Source organism: Cololabis saira, chromosome 16, assembly GCF_033807715.1.
Source record: "Cololabis saira isolate AMF1-May2022 chromosome 16, fColSai1.1, whole genome shotgun sequence".
NCBI classification, from domain to species: domain Eukaryota; kingdom Metazoa; phylum Chordata; class Actinopteri; order Beloniformes; family Belonidae; genus Cololabis; species Cololabis saira.
Window position 1 is genome coordinate 8,468,407 of NC_084602.1, and position 20,369 is coordinate 8,488,775.

At 41.9% G+C, this 20,369-nt stretch overlaps 1 protein-coding gene across 1 annotated transcript; it reads right to left on the reverse strand.

Moving 5' to 3' along the window:
* Positions 1-1,579: 1,579 nt before the first annotated feature.
* Positions 1,580-19,928, reverse strand: manba (mannosidase, beta A, lysosomal). The gene is made up of 17 exons (XM_061744006.1): positions 19,412-19,928; positions 17,443-17,537; positions 17,253-17,358; positions 16,975-17,148; positions 15,712-15,835; positions 15,184-15,355; positions 14,976-15,084; positions 13,356-13,507; positions 13,150-13,267; positions 11,472-11,558; positions 11,189-11,356; positions 10,046-10,264; positions 9,189-9,353; positions 3,611-3,755; positions 3,307-3,449; positions 1,952-2,212; positions 1,580-1,841 (listed from the first exon to the last, which is right to left on the reverse strand). The coding sequence occupies exons 1-17, from the start codon at positions 19,604-19,606 to the stop codon at positions 1,617-1,619; spliced, it is 2,658 nt and encodes an 885-aa protein (XP_061599990.1). The 5' UTR covers positions 19,607-19,928; the 3' UTR covers positions 1,580-1,616.
* Positions 19,929-20,369: the final 441 nt, after the last annotated feature.

A 20,369-nucleotide genomic window follows, 5' to 3' on the forward strand; every position in this document is an offset into this window, starting at 1 on the left:
CAAAGTAGACGGGGTGTCTGTGTCCAGATCAAGGAGCAAAGCCTAAAAAGTAAAGGCTCAGACTGTCAAAGTAAGAGCGCGGTCTGGGAGCCAAGGTGTTTTTGGATACGAGGTAAATTCATGGGAAACTCACATTAAAGGCAACAGGGGAGAAGTCTGACCTGTCTGGTCAGCACAAACCCAGGATTCCTGCTGTTTGGATTGTCTGCAAAATATTCACAAATTATTTGGAAGTTCTGCTAAAAAGGCATCACACCAGTCTAGCCTGGATGAGATTAATTCACCGGCCGGTTCATTGGGAAGATCGCTCCTGGTTTGAGCACACTGGAGAGTCACTGGTAACCATAGCAACACCATCCAGAGTAACAACGCAGTCAGACGACAAGTCTGTGACAATTTTCTCCAAATATAGTTCAGTTCATAGAAATCTTACCGTCTCCAAGACAAACCAGTGACTTCAGAACTTCAGACTTCAGAAAACACTAAAATAAAAACACAAATAACGTGCTTTCACGTTTCCTTCTTATTCTAGCTGATTTATAGGAAGATTAAGCCATTCCTGGGCAACAGTAATGGATATTTGGCACTTTGCTTTAAATTATTTAAAAATGTAATATTAGATTATTTAACGTTGAATAAAATGAAACAGATTCAACTCCTAAACTTTAATTGTTCTTTAGGACTCAAACAAATGCACAATTTGTAGTAGTTCATGTACATAAATGTAGTAAGGCCTATGAATAAATGATGCACAGTTGAGGCTAAGCTCATAAAAGCTGAGTATCAGATATATCATTATGCTGCCCAGTAAATATAAAGGTCCAAGTCATTTACCTTTCTCACTTGTTCCTGGAAATATTAGAAACACTTGTGGGAGGTGTCACACAAAGTTCATCCTCAGATGTTTTGAATATTGATTTAAAAAGACAGATACATTCTGAAAATTGCCAAAAATAATTTTTATTAAAAACGGACTGATCCGTCTGTGATTCAACACATCCACGATGACAAAACCGTTCAGCTTCTGTCAATACAAATATGAAAAACAATGATTTTCATTTTTATGTATTCTTTCATATATTAATTATTATTTAACTTTCATATCAAGTTTGAGTTCAGCTCAGGACTGTTTTATTTGCAACCGAACCAAACGCAGGAAATCCAGACGCATCTCGATCAACTCCAGTGTAAATACGAGTTTCCGTCTCAACATCTAGCAACAACACGGCCCCGTAGGTGTTTGAGTCATTTTCCATCTCCAGCCCGACACCAGCGGGTGGAGCAATGTGGGTGCTGCGCTGCCAGAGGAAACGGTGGCACGGGACGGAGCTGGGAGTTGATCCGGCAACCTTTGAGTGAACGATTGTTTCATGTGTAGCAAAATAGTCCGTCCCCGATATGACCTGATGTGACCCGAGAATAGCTGAATCCGGCCGGTCACCGTTTTCCAGCAGCTGACCAATGTATACTTCCCCCTGAAGACTTCCAGGACGGATGTTTCAATCCTCATCACAAGATCGTTGCTTCTTCACGGGTTTAAGAAAACTTACACAAAATGTCTCAATCAAAAACACATCTTTCAAAGATCCAACCAGTGCAGTTCAGGCGGTTGCAGGTCAGTATACGTCCCTCAAAGAGGTGACGGTGAGGGACCGGGACAGTTCTGCCACGCTGGTGGGGCGCCACGGGTCAAAAGTCACGGTTTGGTTCCTTGAAACCATCATGAAGCCGTTTGAGCTGAACCGTCCGGGAACGTCTCCCACGTCGAGCCAGACGAAGGCAGCCACGGCGTCGGAGCGGAGGGTCACCGTGAAGCCGCCCTCATCCTCACCCACCTTCGCCTGCAGCAGAACGACCCTCATCAGTTTAAACTCATCACACACCCCTCACATTCAGCAGGAGCAAATGAGAAATGCTTGATAATGTACATGAGAAATGTGCTGGTACTTACGGTGATGTTGGGTCTCTGCAGCCCCTGGGCATCTTTGGGTGAGCAGAGGAAGTGGTGGCCGGAGGAGCCCTGCCGGCCCCCGCTGCCGTCCTGCAGGTGGAACGTGAGCAGGCAGGTGAGGCGCGTGCAGCCTCCACACCCCGCCAGCAGGGCGGCGATGGAGTGCTTGAAAATGGGCACAGCGCTGCCCCCGGGCACCAGGAGCAGGTCAGAGGTCAGTGTGCAGACCGAGTCCAGGTCAGACCAAGAGTGGACGGTCACCTGATCGACAGGAAAACACACATGCTGTCACACATGCTGGCACTGGCTCACCAAACAAACCAAACAAGCTCTGCACCCGACTTACACCGTGTCCTAACTGCATGCGACGCGAGCGAGCGTCAGCGACAAAAACAATTCCATTGCTTTATTTTCTATTGGACTGTCCTAACGCGCCGTTTTGAGCTGAACATTTGTCGGACGCCCTGCTTCTATTTTCTTCCTGTCGCTCGGGTTGAAAGCCGGTTGAAAGCGCTGTAGGATACGGTCATTTCAATACAAGAACCTCAATAAAGTGGCAGCTGGCTGTAGGGAGATCGCCAGGGAGCTGGAAGATTCTGATAAGATAATAAGATACAATAAAATAATATATAATAATAATAATAATAATAATATTTCTTTCTGCCACTTTTTTGAGGTTTTTGTAGTGAAATGAGGAGGTATCATAGAGATAACTTCTCATTTCAACTAACTGGAGCAGCCGTTCCCGGCTTTCAATGCGAGCGGCAGGAAGAAAATAGAAGAACATTAAAATATCACAATATCAAGCTTGTTTTCTGTTTAGAAAGTACAAAGGTAGGAAGATTACAAGTACTCACCCATCTTTTACTTGTCTCGTTACTCTTTTAGGAGTTATTTTAGGAGTTTCTTTCAGGAGCGGGCGGGTAGTGCGGTGAATAAAGGCAGTAGAGCCTACGGCATAGGTTACGCGGCGACGCGCAACGTTCGGTGCGTGTCGCCGCGTAACCTACGCCGTAGGGTCTGCGTTGGTGTAACGCAGAACCATAAATCAGCCTTTTAAAAAGCGAGTTTCATCTGTCAATCAAAATAACGTGGGGGGCCATAACGCTTTCAGTGTGGACAGAGAGCGTCCGATGCCACGCAGTGCGACGCGATAGTCGGACGCTCGTGTGCAGTTTGGACAGGCTGTAACATTACACCTCTTTTCTGTGGAAAAGCTCAAACAAACGGCTTCTTTTATAGCTCCTGAGTCCGAAGGTATTGCAACGTCTTTGGAGACATGGTTGCAGGAATGAAAAAGTTATTTAATCACCGGTTCTATTATGCAAGATTAACAATAAAAAACAAAAAAGTACCACAGCTCTAAGCTTCAGGTCCTGACTCAGGTCCGAGACGGCGTAGATGAAGAGGGTGTCGTCATCTTCAAACCCCACAGGGAGGACGGCAGCGAAGAAGCTCCGGGCAAAATAATGAAGCATTTTCCACTTCCCGCCAAACTCTGTCCGCACGGGTGACAAAGGTCAGACGACTGATTCTCAACACTCACCTGAACGTCACACGATGACTATAAAATAACTTTCTACTTAAATAATAGTTATAGCCATTCTAAATCAAGTGAAAGCGTCAGATGAGATCCCCCGTGTTTATGTGCTCCCTCACCTATGGATGACCAGGACGGCGCCTGCCAGACGTCGTTGAGCTGCCAGTACAGAGCTCCCATGGTGAAGCCTTGGCCCGCAATGATCTCACTCCGACTCCGCCGGTAAAACTCCGTCTGCGTCTTCACACACTGAGCCTGCATGACCTGGACGTTTGACATAATCAGCAGGGTTTGGCAGGCCACACAAGAGCTAATATATCATCTAAATATGATAAATAAAGCCAAATTAAGCATAATATTGTTGTGAAACTAGATGTCCCATAATTTTTGTATTTTAGAAATCATGAAGCAGTTACAAAATGCTGACTTCTATCTAAATATAAGAAAAAAAGACTGCCAAAATGCCAGTGTCTGACTGCAGCCGGCCCGGTTTGGGAAGGGGGCTCTGGGATGCTCTTGTACGAGTCGCCACATAAAGTCTCGCCTCATTCATGGTTCGGTAGTTTCATACCAGAAGAAATAAGAACTGATCCTTGAATTGAAAAGTCTCTGCATCACAAGTAAAATTCTGTTTTCAATCTCCCGTTTTAAACTATTAAATATATCCCCTCACTAATGAATAAACTGGTTCACTTCCCTTAAGGGTGTTAATAAAGTATTTCTGAATTACAGGACTGTCTCAGAAAATTTTAATATTGTGATTTTCTGTAATGCAATTAAAAAAAACAAAAATGTCATACATTCTGGATTCATTACAAATCAACTGAAATATTGCAAGCCTTTTATTATTTTAATATTGCTGATCATGGCTTACAGCAAACTCTGTCTTCTCAATATCAGATCACTAACCAATAAGGCCCTTCTCATCTCTGATCTCATCACCGACAAAACTCTGGACATTCTCTGCCTCACAGAAACGTGGCAACAGCCGAATGATTTCACCCAGTTAAATGCAACCACCCCACCTGGCTTTTCCTTTTTTAGTAAACCCCGCGCCACTGGGAGGGGGGGGGTCCTGGCTCTCATCTACCGTAAAAACACAAAAGTCACTGCTCTCACTGTCCCCCAACACTCCTCCTTTGAATGCCTAGCCGTAAAACTCTCTGGACCCAAACGCATCATCATTGTCACCATCTACAGACCACCAAAAACATCTGTATGCACAATGTCCCCTACTGTTATCCTCCATGGCGACTTCAACATTCATATTGACGACCCATCCTGCACCCTGGCAAAAGACTTCACATCACTCCTGAACTGCCTTGGTATCACACAACACGTCAACCTACCAACACATAACAAAGGTCACATTCTCGATTTAATCTGCTGCACAGACATAACTCCCGCCAACCTCACTATCATGGACTTCCCCATCTCGGATCACAAAGCCATACTTTATGACATCCATACCCAACTGCACAAAATCAAAGAACAACGGATCATCTCCTTCAGGAACATCAAACACATCAACCCCACAGATCTCTCTACCCTTATCAGCTCCTTCCCCAATCCCCCCTCATCCTCCTCCCCTGCTGACCTGGTAAACCACTACAACAACTGTCTCTCCTCCTCCCTCACTGCCCTGGCTCCACTGAAAACCCGCTCAGTTTCATTTACCCACTCCGCCCCCTGGTTCACCCCCGACCTCCACCAGCTCAAAACCACAGGCCGTCGACTGGAGCGACTCAACAAAAAGACCGGACTCACTGTGCACAACCAAATGTACTCCGACCACCTCCACCACTACAAAAATGCACTTAATACTGCCAAATCATCATATTACTCCAACCTCATTAACTCTGCCACAGGAAACAATAGAGTCCTTTTCTCAACTGTCAACCACTTACTTCAGCCTCCAAAAACCCTCCCTCCAGACATCTCCACTGACCAGTGCACCGCCTTCCTGGACTTCTTCAGCTCCAAAATAAACATCATTCACCATCAACTGGCCTCAACACGCACTCCCACAAATGACCCACCCTGGATAACTACCACCAACCAACCTCTCTCCAGCTCTCTCACCAATTTCACTCCGGTATCAGAACACACCATCTCAGAACTCATTCGTAAAGCCACAACCACCACCTGTCAGCTTGATCCCCTCCCCACCCTGCTTGTCAAAGCATGTCTGCCATCCATTTCCCCCATGATTACTGAAATAATTAACTCTTCCCTCACCACTGGAACTGTTCCCCCAATCCTCAAACTAGCTGCCATCACACCCACCCTAAAAAAACCCGGTGCAGACCCATCCGACCTCAATCATTACAGGCCCATCTCCAACCTTCCCTTCATCTCCAAAACTCTGGAAAGGGTGGTTGCAGCACAATTACAGTCCCACCTCAATTCAAATAACCTCCACGAACCCTTCCAATCCGGTTTCCGCCCCAATCACAGCACTGAAACAGCCCTGGTTAAAATCACCAACGACCTCCTCCGTGCAGCTGACTCCGGCCTACTCACCATCCTCATCCTCCTGGACCTCAGCGCAGCTTTCGACACCATTTCTCACCCAATACTCCTGGACCGCCTGGCTGGCATTGGGATCACTGGTGTTGCACTCTCCTGGCTTTCATCATACCTCACTGACCGTCAACAGTTTGTCCAACTACGGAACCATAAATCTGGGTGCACGGGTGTCACAATGGGTGTCCCCCAGGGGTCAGTATTGGGTCCACTTCTCTTCACCATCTACCTCCTACCCCTAGGTTCAATTCTCCGTCACCATAGGGTCCATTTTCACACTTACGCCGATGACACTCAGATATATATCTCCTCCAACCCCACCGCTGCCATTCCTCCCACTTCCCTCACCACCTGCCTACACGACATCAATACCTGGATGAGCAATAACTTTTTAAAACTCAACGGCAATAAAACTGAGGCTCTTCTCATCGGCTCCAAATCCACCCTCACCAAGTCACAACCCTCTCCCGCCCTTCCCATCATCATCGACGGCTTCCCGGTACCCTTTTCCCCCCACGTCAAGAGCCTCGGCGTCATTTTGGACAGCACACTTTCATTTGCACCTCACATTTACAACATCACCCGGACTGCATTCTTTCACATCCGCAACATCTCCAGACTCCGTCCAGCACTGTCCCAATCCAGCACAGAAATCCTGGTCCACTCATTCATCACATCCCGTATTGATTACTGCAACGCCCTCCTCACTGGCCTCCCAACCAAACTCACTGACAAACTGCAACTCATACAGAACTCGGCCACCCGGATCATCACCCGCACCAAGTCATCTGATCACATCACCCCCGTCCTCATCCAACTCCACTGGCTCCCAGTCCAATACCGTATCATTTACAAAAACCTCCTCCTCACCCACAAAGCCCTTCACAACCTAGCCCCCACTTACCTCTGTGACCTATTGCAAGATTACACCCCCTCCCGCACCCTCCGCTCAACCTCTGCTGGACTCCTTTACACTCCCACCTCACACCTTAGCACCATGGGTGCCCGAGCTTTCAGCTGCTCGGCACCCAGACTCTGGAACTCCCTCCCCCCACACATAAAACAAATAGACTCCATCACCACATTCAAAACACAACTCAAAACCCACCTGTTCAAACTTGCCCATTCACTATAACCGGACATCACGCACTACTTCCCACCAGTTTGTTTGTCTACTGTTATACTATTTGTCTTGCTACTTGTATGGATGTTTTTTGTATTTTTAATTGTATTTCCTGTGTTTTTATTCTGTAAGGTGACCTTGGGTGTCGTGAAAGGCGCCTCCAAATAAAATGAATTATTATTATTATTATTAAGAAAACTCAAATATCCTATCTAAAAAAATTGGAATATTCTGGGAATCTTAATCTTAAACTGTAAGCCATAATCAGCAATATTAAAATAATAAAAGGCTTGCAATATTTCAGTTGATTTGTAATGAATCCAGAATGTATGACATTTTTTTTTTTTTTTTTTTTTTTTTAAATTGCATTACAGAAAATAAAGAACTTTATCACAATATTCTAATTTTCTGAGACAGTCCTGTATGCCTTTAAATGTCTTATTGTATTTGCTTGCTACCATTTCTTTAGCTGCGTATGATGAAAGCTCAAATTCTGGCCCAAATCAACGTTCCTTTGTTGTGAACAACGCAACTAAAAGCTGTTTATTTCTGATGAAGACACCGGTCACCACCAGTCATTTACACAGAAGACATTTGACCCGCTATAGTACGCGTAATATACTCTTTATACACAGTGATAGTCAGAAAATCAGCTTTGACAGCTGAGGTCCAGCTGGACCCATAGGTGGCGACCAGAGCGGTGCCGGCTACTGTCTACTGTGTACAGTCATCGATCGACAGGCGGATCGGTGCATCTGCAGTAACGCAGACTACCAGTCTGTGGTGGTGGAAAGAAAGTTGATCCAAGACGCTCAGTACTGAGTCAGATATCAGATATGATGCTGCAAATACAAGCGGCTGGAAGGAGTTTCCTCTGCAGGGTTGCTGGACTCTCCCTCAGAGAACGGGGGAGAAGTTCAGCGGAAGGACGGATGTTTCCAACAGCATTAAAGCTGGCTCTTTTTCTATCGAAATGTCTCCATCAGCCAAAAACAGCAAGATGCTGCGCTTTAACAGACACAAATCAAAGCTACAGGAAGAGTGTTTAACACTGAAAGGAAAGACTGTGAAACAAGAAAAGCTCGCTTCAAAAGGAGGAAGTGACACCAACTTCCAGGAAAACCTGGAGCTCAGCTTCCTCATTAGTCAGAATTAAAAACAGGATACGAACAGCTTTCCTGAGCTGGACACTTTGTGGCTCCTGAAGCTCACATGTGTCACTAAAGTCTAACTAGCATCAGTTCATGCAGCCGTCCACAATCTGGGCCCGTGCTGCTCTGAACGTGTTGGCGTAGCGGGGCCTGTGTGCAGTACTGGAGTAGAGGGGGGATGGCATCCCCCCCTGAAATAAAAACGGTCAAAATCATCCCCCCTGTAAAAAAATTGCCATCCCCCCTTTCCATCCCTTATGTCACTTCATCAATGAATGTGGTTTTACTGCTATTTCAACATTTAGAGTCATCACCAGAAAAATAACTTATTTGACAATTTTCACCTGTTTCAAGTAAATTTTCACTTGAAATAAGTAGAAAAATCTGCCAGTGGGACAAGATTTATCTTCTTATTACAAGCAAAAAAATCTTGTTCCACTGGCAGATTTTTCTACTTATTTCAAGTGAAAATCTACTTGAAACAGGTGAAAATTGTTGTTTTTTCCAGTGATGAGTGTAATAAGATTTTTTTTTACTAAAATGGGACATTTTAACTAGAAATAGGACAAATATTCTTATTTTGATTTTTTGCAGTGATCCATTGTACTTATCCTGTGAAGGACAGAGTCATATTGATAAATTCAAAAAAACAGTTTTTTATTGTTGTGTTTGGATGTATTTGATGTAAGCCCAGTGGATATTTAAAGCTTACAGAAGGCTGCATTTAACTGCTGCTATGTCATTCCTGCAGTATTTCTGCAGGTGTTTTGGTCAGTGCTATTATTTGTAATATATTATATTATTTGTAATCAGCACAAATTATCTGTCCCCATATGATAAAATCCACCATCCCCCCTGATTTATTTTTACAACTCGAGTACTGCTTGTGTGGGTCACCTGAGTGATGTAGAGCGTATCTGTGAACCTCCTCAGAGCATCTGTTGAGTTTGGGAGTTTGAAGTGAAGAGCCGCCTGCAGCAACATCTGCTGGTTTCCACTCTCATGGTGTTGACGGTGCGCCGCCAACCGACTGTCGTAGCTCCAGTCCTCCTGAACGGAAACCTTTGAAACCAGCATGAAAAGACCAGAGGAGAAAAGAACAATGAAACCTCCCATGAAGCTCTGGGGAGGGACAGTCATCTACTACACGCCCCGGTTTCCATTTTAACACCAGTCTCCACAATTCGAAGCCAATTTCAAAGTTTATTTAATAACAATAAAACCATTATTTTTAACAATTATTGTTTTGTACTTTTTATGAACTTCTATTACACTAAACCGTGTGCAGTTTTGTTTCGTCCCTCTAATTTGTCCAAGCGAGCTAAAACATGGTAAGAATTACTTGTAAACTGGCTCAAAAGATGCTGAATTATCTGGTGTTGGAAACTAATGAACCCATCACAACCTGGTGCAGCGTTTGCACACTTTTACCTTTCAAGACTCGACCAAAGCAAACTTTGCATCAACATTTTTCAAAATAAACTAATTAAATTCAAATATATTTATTTATTTATTAAAGATACTGGAAAAATCAGGGACTTAAGATAGAAGCAGGACGTTAACCTCTTCAATATCTGTATTCCCTTTATTTAGTTAGCAGAAGTAAAATATTTCAGTGGAAACCTTGATGTTTCCCAGGAAATCCTGAGGATTTAGGTCTTTTTTTAATTGAGATGGGTTAAGATTATAAATTGGCTTATAAATGAAACTATTCTAATGAAATGAACCAGGAAAACGAGCTACTACTACGTTACCGGCTGCAGAGTGGATAAGGAAGGCCAGGACTGGAAGCCGTATTCAGAAGCGAACCGTGTCCGCGGGAACGTCCTCCAGTCCCAGCAGTCCAGGGTGTAGCTGTAGAAATGGACGTCTCCATAGTGAGGGTCGTAGGGATTTTTCGCTACCCATCCCTCCTGCTCCGATTCTGCACCGTTTGTTGGGCTGGAGACGAGAAACGGACGACTTGGGTCCTCCTAAAGGAGACACACGTCCTTATTCTACTGTCTCGTTTCTACTCGATTGTAACATAAGCATGAAGGAAGAAAATAGTGGAAATAAATACAATAAAGATGCACTTTACTGATCTGTAAACGTTTAAATGTAAACTCTGTTTCATAAATGTGGCATCACCGGCAGTACTCGAGTTGTAAAAAAAAAAAGAAATCAGGGGGGATGGTGGATTTTATCATATGGGGACAGATAATTTGTGCTAATTACAAATAATATAATATATTACAAATAATAGCACTGACCAAAACACTTGCAGAAATACTGCAGGAATGACATAGCAGCAGTTAAATGCAGCCTTCTGTAAGCTTTAAATATCCACTGGGCTTACATCAAATACATCAAAACAACAATAAAAAACAGTTTTCTGAACTTATCAATATAACTCTGTCCTTCACAGGATAAGTAAAATGGATCACTGCAAAAACTCAAAATCTTAAACAAGAATAATTGTCTTATTTCTAGTTAAAATGTCTCATTTTAGTAAGAAAAACAAGACTCATCACTGGAAAAAACAACAATTTCCACCTGTTTCAAGTAGATTTTCACTTGAAATAAGTAGAAAAATCTGCCAGTGGAACAAGATTTTTTTGCTTGTAATAAGAAGATAAATCTTGTCCCACTGGCAGATTTTTCTACTTATTTAAAGTGAAAATTTACTTGAAACAGGTGAAAATTGTCAAATAAGTTATTTTTCTGGTGTTATTTTTCTGGTGATGACTAAATTTTGAAATAGCAGTAAAACCACATTCATTGATGAAATGACATAAGGGATGGAAAGGAGGGATGGCAGTTTTACAGGGGGGATGATTTTGACCGTTTTTATTTCAGGGGGGATGCCATCCCCCCTCATCCCCCCTCAACTCCAGTACTGATCACCGGACTCTTACCTCCTGCACGATGGTCCTGATGTTGTTAACGTACAGCTTCACATAATCTCTTTCGTACGTCGGCCTCTGGGAAGCGGAGATGTTGAACCAGTCGGTTGCAAGAGCAGCTTCATTTTCATTATTCCCACTCCAGATTACAATGGAGGGGTGGGACTTCAGCCGCTGGACCTGACAACAGAAAAAACGTTTCACTGAACCAATCTGCATGCCTGCTTCAAATTAGAGTAAAAAATTAATCCACACTTTCAGAAGTGACAGACGTCAGTTCAGTGTGTTCACCGACCTGTTGGGCGACCTCTTCTCTTACGGTCTGGATGAAGTCGTCCTCCGTGGGGTACATGGCACAAGCAAACATGAAGTCCTGCCAAACCTAAAGACAGGGTTTAATGCTGCGAGCAGCCATATGCTCAACACAATGTGTCCATGGCTCACGCCACGGATACACCGTCAAAATCACACGGAAACAGTCTTCTGTCAAACAGCGCTTTACGTACGACGCCACCAAATCTACTGTTGTGTAACAACTATGATTTACAGAGTACGGTAGGTACAAGTTAAAAAACGTAAATAATCTTTATTTGTCAGCAACCATCTCAACTGAAACGAGTCCTCTGCTTTTAACCCATCACCAGTTAAACTACAAACGGGGAGCATGTTAGAGGTTAAGTTACTTCATTTCATTGCACTTTATTTTTTGCTGTTTGGGATTCTGACTGTGAATGTAGCTGCTGTCCCTGGAGGATGCTTCGAGCTAAATTTTGTTGTATACTGTAAAATGATAATAAAGATTCTTATCTTATCTAAGTTAAAGAGGTTAGGTATAAGAGCCTTGCTCAGAGGCCGCACCCACTTGAGCCTGGGTCCTCCAGGTCCCCCACCCATGTAATCGCTAGGCTACCACCCAAACCAGAGCTGCCAGAAAACACTAGTGGATATATTACAAATGATTAAGATCATTTGATGCATTTTTTTCTTCAATTATTTTGACCCACTGCTTTCTTGAAAAAGGTCTGAAAGGTGGACATCCGCTCTTGTTCCTTTATCAGAGAGCATAAAATCATGTAAAATGTGTATTTTCTGGACTATAAGCCGCACCTGCATATAAGCCGCATCCGCTCTATTTCTAAAAAAATTTTAAAAAAAGATATACAAGCCGCACCTGCTCTATTTAAAAAAAAAAGATATGCAAGCCGCAGATATTTATGTTGTTAGATTAGATATTTACTACATGTACAGAAGGATTTTGAACTGTAAATGATGTACATGTTTGTACCTAAATAGATCCTTTCCTAACAGTGTCTTTTAACACAGCAGCAACTTTGCTGATTAAAACTGGACAGAACCAAGAGAAAATAACCGGTATTTATTTATCTATTTATCTGTTTGAAATCTGCTTCTACTTCTATCTGCTAAAGAAGAAGTAGCATATTCTTCTTTGCATTTATTTTGTCTTAGTTTTGATTCTAATTCCGGTTAGAGCGCCCCGAGTGGTGGAAGAAAAATCCAAAGAATAGCCGCACCTTTGTATAAGCCGCATGGTTCAAAACCTATGAAAAAAGTAGCGGCTTATAGTCCAGAAAATACGGTATGTTTGGAAAACGATCCAACATCAAGACTACAAACATAAATGATATGCAGATATTTTACAAAACACATTTAACATGCTTTTCTTTGTTGTTGTTTAGTTAGAATAAACCTAAAAGGAAACTACCGGTTAACAGGACGTTACCTGATTAAATTGAAAATGGGAAAAAAAAAAACAACCAACCATGATCGTTCTGGATGTGATGGAACAGATCAGATTTTAGTTTGATGTCATTTTGGTTAAGACTTAATCAAATAAATATGACATGGTGTGATAGTTTATGTGCTGCTGTTGATCTAAGGTTGTATTTACCCCATTTCTGTACCTGCAAAGAATGATTAATGTTTACAGATCAGAAGAGAGTAGTGGAAGTTACCATGATCCCCAGATCATCACAGGTGTCGTAGAACAGATCCTGCTCGTACACTCCTCCGCCCCAGACTCTCAGCGCATTCATGTTAGCGTCTGCCGCTGACTGCAGCAGGTTCCTCAAGCTGCATCACGGAGGGAACAAGGAGCTTCAGCATTAACACCGCAACCGGGAAAACTATTTCAAGGACCGGCAATTCAAACTAAGCTCACACAGCTGGGGTGACTTGATCCTGGAAAGAGTGAGCCGGGATCCAGTTGGAGCCTTTGAGGAAAACTGGCATCCCATTGATGCGAAAATAGAAGCTCAAGCCAGGAGATCCAAGAACGGGCTCCTGGACGAGTTCCACGGTCCGAAAAAACACCTGAAACAGACTTCCGTTAAAGCCACTTCATGTCAGATTCTCTGGTGTAAGAAACAATGAAAAGCATCTCTGGTAAGACATGCCGGACCATCTCCGCTCATTAAAGGATCAACACAGAACACCTACATGCCCCCATGTGGTCAGAAGTGGTACTGTTACTCAGTGTGGGTTTAAGACTTGGGCTCTGTCCCAATACTCCCACTACCCCTACTTTTCAGCCCTACCCCTAAATTTTGCGCATTCCCGTGAGGGTAGTGGTGTCCCAATTCCTCTTTTCACTTAGGGGTAGTGAAGAAAACGTGTGTAGTGGCTATGAATCTGTCCCTACGGATCGAGGGATTTCGGATGCTCACTAGTTGAACTAGGGCCAGAAAAATTTCCCAGAATGCTTTTCGTCGTCATTTGCGGACTGAATCAAAAAAAAAAAAAACATGGCGGACATTTCTTATTTTTTAGTGAATAAAATCAATATTTTGAGTTAGTTTCTGCATAAAAATGCGTTTTGATTACATTTCTAGCGAGAAATATATATTTTACTTTCATAATATTCACTCAGTGAATAATCACTTGTTTGCCCGTTGTTGCGAAGTCTTTTTCAAACCTCGCCAGAATAAAGGCTGATTTATGGTTCTGCGTTACACCAACGCAGAGCCTACGGCGTAGGTTACGCGGCGATTTAACGCAGAACTATAAATCAGCTCCCAAGTCGGCAGGCATCATCATCCCGAAATTTTCGGAGCAAATTTATTAACAGGCGTAGCTACAACTGTTAGATTTCATCTATTAAACCAACATTTATCTTCCTAAATGATTTATTTCAGCCAACGGTAATTCTCCACAGAGCTGCAGGTTTCTCCCCCGGGACGACGGCGCGGGTTGACCCGGCCGTGAGCTGCTGCTGCTGCTCCGAGCCGACGGCTCTTCTCCGAAAACATCGGATCAGATTTCTTAGTAGATAGGTGGTAGAAAGTAGGGGGTGTATTGGGATTGGCCCTTAAATTCATGACCAATTGTTTGAGTATTTTACTAACTCACAGTTTAAACTTAACACATTACTATGAAATTCTAACTCTGTTAATCAGAATTTATAGACTGAATCGGGACAATAATCAGACATCTTGTGCGTATAGCATCTCGAAAATGTCTTTCTGACTTCCTGTTGGACTTGTCTGGTCTTCATCGTGGAAAGTAAAGGTCAACCTGCTAATTTGTCTTTTAGTTTATCCTTGCGAGCTCAGCGACTTTCAGGTTTTTGTGTCATGAATGTGTACAAATACATTTACCAGAAAAATAAATGACACCGCTAGAAAAGCATGAAAAACAAGTTAATTAATTAAAAACAATTAGTGGAGTCAAGTCTTTGACCATATCATGGACTTTATATGTTTTTTATGTATTTACATTCAGTCCATGGATATGAAAGCAAAATCTTTCTAATAAAATACGATAAGAATCAGCGATGTCTGACCTTTGATTGCATGTTCAGGTTCAAAACCCCATCCACAAAGCCTTTGACAGAGAGATGGTAAAAGTCCTGATCACCGTATCCGCTGGGCCACCAAAGCTTCACCTGGCTGCTCTGGAGGAAAATAATCAATTTTTATGATGACCATGAGGAAAAGATGTGTTTCAATGTCAGAATACATTTAAAATCTTAAACTACAGCTGTTTTAAGCCCCGTGTTAATGTGCAGTGTGAACTTCATCCTGGTCTTTCCCTGGAGAAACTGTATCTGGGAGGTTTGCTCCGACTCCAGCTCGGGCACAGAGAGGCTGACGTGGACGTCTGCTGTCTGAACCGCATGAACAAGAAGCTCCACCTGCAGCCTCCACTGGGAGCAGCTGTCGTCTGGACAAACGCACGATAGAAATAATCATTAATGTTTGGATTTATTTAGACCAGACTAACTAGGAGGAAATCCCTGCATGCAGAAAGTAGCTGACGTTTCAGGAACTTCACACAGGAGGTTGCTTTCCTGCAACAGTTTGGCCAAGTGCAAAAATTCAACCCATCTGCTTCCTAACGAACCACAACAGAGCACCAACAACCTAGGTTTGAGGAAACCCTGAAATGACTTTCTTTGTGGCACCTCTCACAAGTTCCCTTATGAAACATATCATTAATGCACATTTTGTCAAAAGTGATGCACCAAAGACTCATTTCTTCATGTATTTTTCTATGAAGATGATAAAAATAGAGCGTACTATACAGAGGAAGAGCAGAAAGCTGGAAAAGCTGCAGCTGATCAAACGCCTCCAGTTTTACTCCCTTCCAGATGCCCATGGTGGGGAAGGAAGGCCCCCAGTCCCAGCTGAAAGAGCTCTGCTCCTGCACCACAACACAATATGTGGAAACACAGACCCGTTTTAATAAAACTCACTATTTGATGATACATGTAAAAAAAAAAAAAAAAAAAAGTCAGAAGATAATAATGATACCAAAAAATGTGTACAAAATTTACTTTTTAATATAGGCATACAGAATAACGTTTTCACTGCATTTTCTTCATGTACCTGATGCATCAACATATATATCTATTTACATGCTTCTAAATTCTCAATGAATATACATTCCCATTCAGTCTAAGCAGAGGTGTCTTCAGTATTCACATTCATTACTCAGGTAGAAGTATAGATACTAGAGTTTAAAAATACTCCTGTAGAAGTTGAAGTATCAACTCAAGTTTTTTACTCAAGTAAAAGTATAAAAGTACTGGTTTCAAAACTACTTAAAGTATAAAAGTAAAAGTAATGTAAGGGGGAAAAAGCCATTAAGGACAAAAGCCATTGGAAATGAATGCATCTTAGTATAATGCAAATATATTAAAGAACCATATATGTCTACTATTGAGCATTAACATGTGTTTCAGAGAGCAGGAGATATGATGACTAGTTGCCTATAAGTATTGTAATGGTGCAAAAAGTCAAACTTCAGAGGCATGTTATCATTTATCCTAACCTATTGGAATGTACATCCAAGTTTAGTTGCAGGAATCTGAGGGAACGGATGTAAGAACAAAACTGGACAAGAACATCTGAAACAACCACAACCAAATTCACTCTATCCGGATGGAGCAATTCAACTGGATAGTTTTTTTTAAAGGCCGAAATGAAATAGAGTAACGAGGCTGTTTTTAAAATGTAAGGAGTAAAAAGTACAGATAATTGCATGAAAATGTAAGGAGTAAAAGTAAAAAGTCGTCTGAAAAATAATTACTCCAGTGAAGTATAGATAACCAAAATTTCTACTTAAGTAAGGTAACAAAGTATTTGTACTTTGTTACTTGACACCTCTGAGTCTAAATCATTTTTAAGTTTTGGGATGAAAAACAAATGAAAGCTGCATCGGCACCTCAAATTCATTTTAATTGTACATCCCCTTAAATTCAAAAGGGTCAAATTACCAAAACATAACACACTAATAATGTTTCATAATTAATTTTTCTTAGAAGGATGAATAATTCTTACTTTTCTAATGAAGTTGACATGACATTCACCCTTCTGGACGTCTGGAGGACACTCGGGAGGGACTCTGTAGAACGAGTGTGCGTTCCTGCGCTCGGAGGCGTAAAGAACTGGAGACAGAAAACTAACTTCCAGCACGTTATCGCCATCCGTCAGCAGCTCCCTGACCGAGAAGTCCTGCACACCACAAACACAAAGCCCTTCAACGCATTAGCAGATGCACTCACATGAAGTTAATGTCCCTGGTGCACCATGAACTTCCTCTTTTCCACTTAACGTACATATCTACGAAACATGTTGTCCGTCTTTCCGACTGTGACTCCATTTAGTGAAATGGATGCAATGGTGTCCAAGCCGTCAAAGACGAGAAGAACCTTCTGTCTGACCCTGTTTTTGCAGAGAATGTACAAGTCAGGTACAAGCCACGATAACGACCTCAAAAACATAAATGATCAACACCGGTTCACTGACTTCAGCTGGGCCGGCACGGTAAACGTGGTCGTGTATGTCCAGTTGTCAAGCGCAACCCACCGATATAACACATCATTAAACCTGAAATATGGGTCCTGAAAGACAAATGAAGAGGGGTTAGCTTTACTCTATTTGTACTTTTTAAAATGTCTTCATTTTTTACCCATTATAGAGAAAATAAAACCCCAATTTCCAAAATGGCAGGATTCTGTGTAAAAGATAAATAAAAACATAATGAAATCTAGGGCTGCACGATTAATCGTTAAAAAAAAAAATCGCGATCTCGATTCATGCTTGAACGCGATCTCATTTCCAAATGACGACGATTTATAAAAAAAAAAAAAAAAAAAGAAATTTATTTATTTTTTTTTTAAAGATGGCTGCATAAAAAAAATGACTAGGCCTATGTTCTAGGTTGTTGTAGTCCTGTCATGGTCAACTATCATGTTGTCATGTTTGTTATATTTTGTTAATGATTGTGGATTGCATTTGGAGAAACCTCTACCTTTCTCATCACCTGACACATATTGCACATAAATATTGTTAAAATTGTTATTGTTAAAATTATTTAAAGACAAGAGAGATGTTTATTGTTTTTATGTTCAATGTCAGCTGTTACAGCAAAAAGCAGCCAGAGGAATAATTTGTTGCCTCAGAACTACAGGATCTGTTACAAGTCCCCTTTCTGAAAGGGTGTTCAACTCAGGGAGGAACAAATATTGTTCAAAATTGTTATTATTGTTTAAATTATTCAAAGGTTTGTGTAAAGAAGACAAGAGATGTTTATTGTTATTATATTTTTGTTCAGCTGTTGCAAAGTTAAAGTAATAAGTGCAATAAATTTTATATTGGAAAAAAATCGTGAGAGAATCGTGATCTCAATTCTAAGCAAAAAAATCGTGATTCTCATTTTGTCCAGAATCGTGCAGCCCTAATGAAATCATATACACATATTTTATTCACAATAGAGCAAAGAAAAATGTAAATTGCTTAAAGTTAGGCATTTTACTATTTCATGCAAAGTGCTAACTAATTTTCAATATGATGGCAGCAACATGTCTCAAAGAGGTAAGAGGCTGGAACTGTGCCTGGTACTAGAAAGAAACATTTGGAGGACTGTTGGTGGTGTGACTGAGTATAAAAAGAGCACCTCAGGGAGAAAGAGTCTCTTAAAAGTAAAGTGGCCAGAAGTTCACCGATCTCCAAAAAAACTACATGCATCAATTGTGAAACTATTTTATAACAATGTTCCTGAGTGTAAAACTGTGAAGCCTTTGGGTAACTCATCATTTACAGCAAATGACACCATCAAAAGATTTTGCATGTGGGATTTAGCCAAGAATCCTAGTTAGGCCTGAATTTGTAATGGAAATCACTGCTACAGGACTGTCTCAGAAAATTGTGATAAAGTTCTTTATTTTCTGTAATGGACTGGACAAAAACAACAATTTACACCTGTTTCAAGTAGATTTTCATTTAAAATAAGTAGAAAAATCTGCCAGTGGAACAAGATTTTTTTGCTTATATTGAGAAGATAAATCTTGTCCCACTGGCAGATCTTTCTACTTATTTCAAGTGAAAATTTACTTGAAACAGGTGAAAATTGTCAAATAAGTTATTTTTCTGGCAATTACTCTTGTTTTAAGTGTAATGAGATTTTTTGACTAAAAATGAGACATTTTAACTAGAAATAAGACAAAGATTCCTGGTAAGACTGAGTTTTTGCAGTGTGGCTGAAGACAACCAGGTCAGACTCCAGCAGACCCCCCCTGTTTCTGATCAATGATTGGATTCTTGTACCTGTGGTGATCAGTTGCTTTTGTTAGTGGATACAAATCCTGACCCCGTTTAAAAGGTCAACACTTTAACTGTAAACTATCAGATGTTTTCCACGCCAGAGATGGGACTCCCAGCAGGTTGCACCTCTCTGAAACCATGCTGTAGTGAGATAGAAGTGTTGTGATTCTACCTGGATCAGGTGCTGCTGCTGCAGAGCTGAGTGCACGCAGCCGGGGACGCGCGCAGGAAGCGACACGGACCTGTTGCTGTTTGTCAGCCTCCATTTACCGTCCAAACTCAGCCTCGTCCCCGCACTGAGTCCCCACAACCCTCCCAACCCCAGCAACAATACAACAGGACCGACGGCGGTCACACGCCGCGGCATGGTTTGCTGGAAGAAGGACAAGAACTAAACACATCTCCTGTCCACGTTTTTGAGGGCGTCACGTGACCTGCCCGTCCCGGTCAGCTGACCGTAGGGGCGGTGCGAGCGAGACAAAACAAACTACAAATACAAATAAACAAATAACATTTAAACAGTGGAGGAATAATGTGTATATAATAACGGACGAGGTACTCGGTCCCGTGACCCGGGTGATTTCTCAAGACCTGTTTTGAAAGCCGTTATCAGTCTCACATGCGCCGGTGTTCTGCCAATTTCTGCTACCTGCCAGAAAATGCTACTTTGTGGTTCTGCGCATGCGCACAGTGGATTTTCAAAGTTTGATTGGCACGTCCATCATTTCTTGCACGATGTAAAATTGATATATGGGATGTTGAGAGTATTTGATCCTTCAAAATACATGACATGAATTGAATTAAACTTTGTGAACATTATACGATAAAGAGAAAAAAAAATTCTATCGCTTTATTTGATATTCATTCAGTCATTTGCCTTTATTTAAACAGGCAGGTCATTAAGAACACATTCCTTTTTACAATGACGGCCTGGCAAGAGACAAGGACCACTTGGGGGGGAAAGGAAGTGGGCTAGGGTGTAAAACACAGTCAAATTGTAGCTCTACAAAGTTAGAAAACCATTAGGTAGCATTTTTTGTCAAAGCAGCAGAAATTGGCAGGACACCGCCATGTTGCTCAGCAACGGGGACCACGCCCACCACACGTCAATCAAAGTTAGCTTCGCTCCC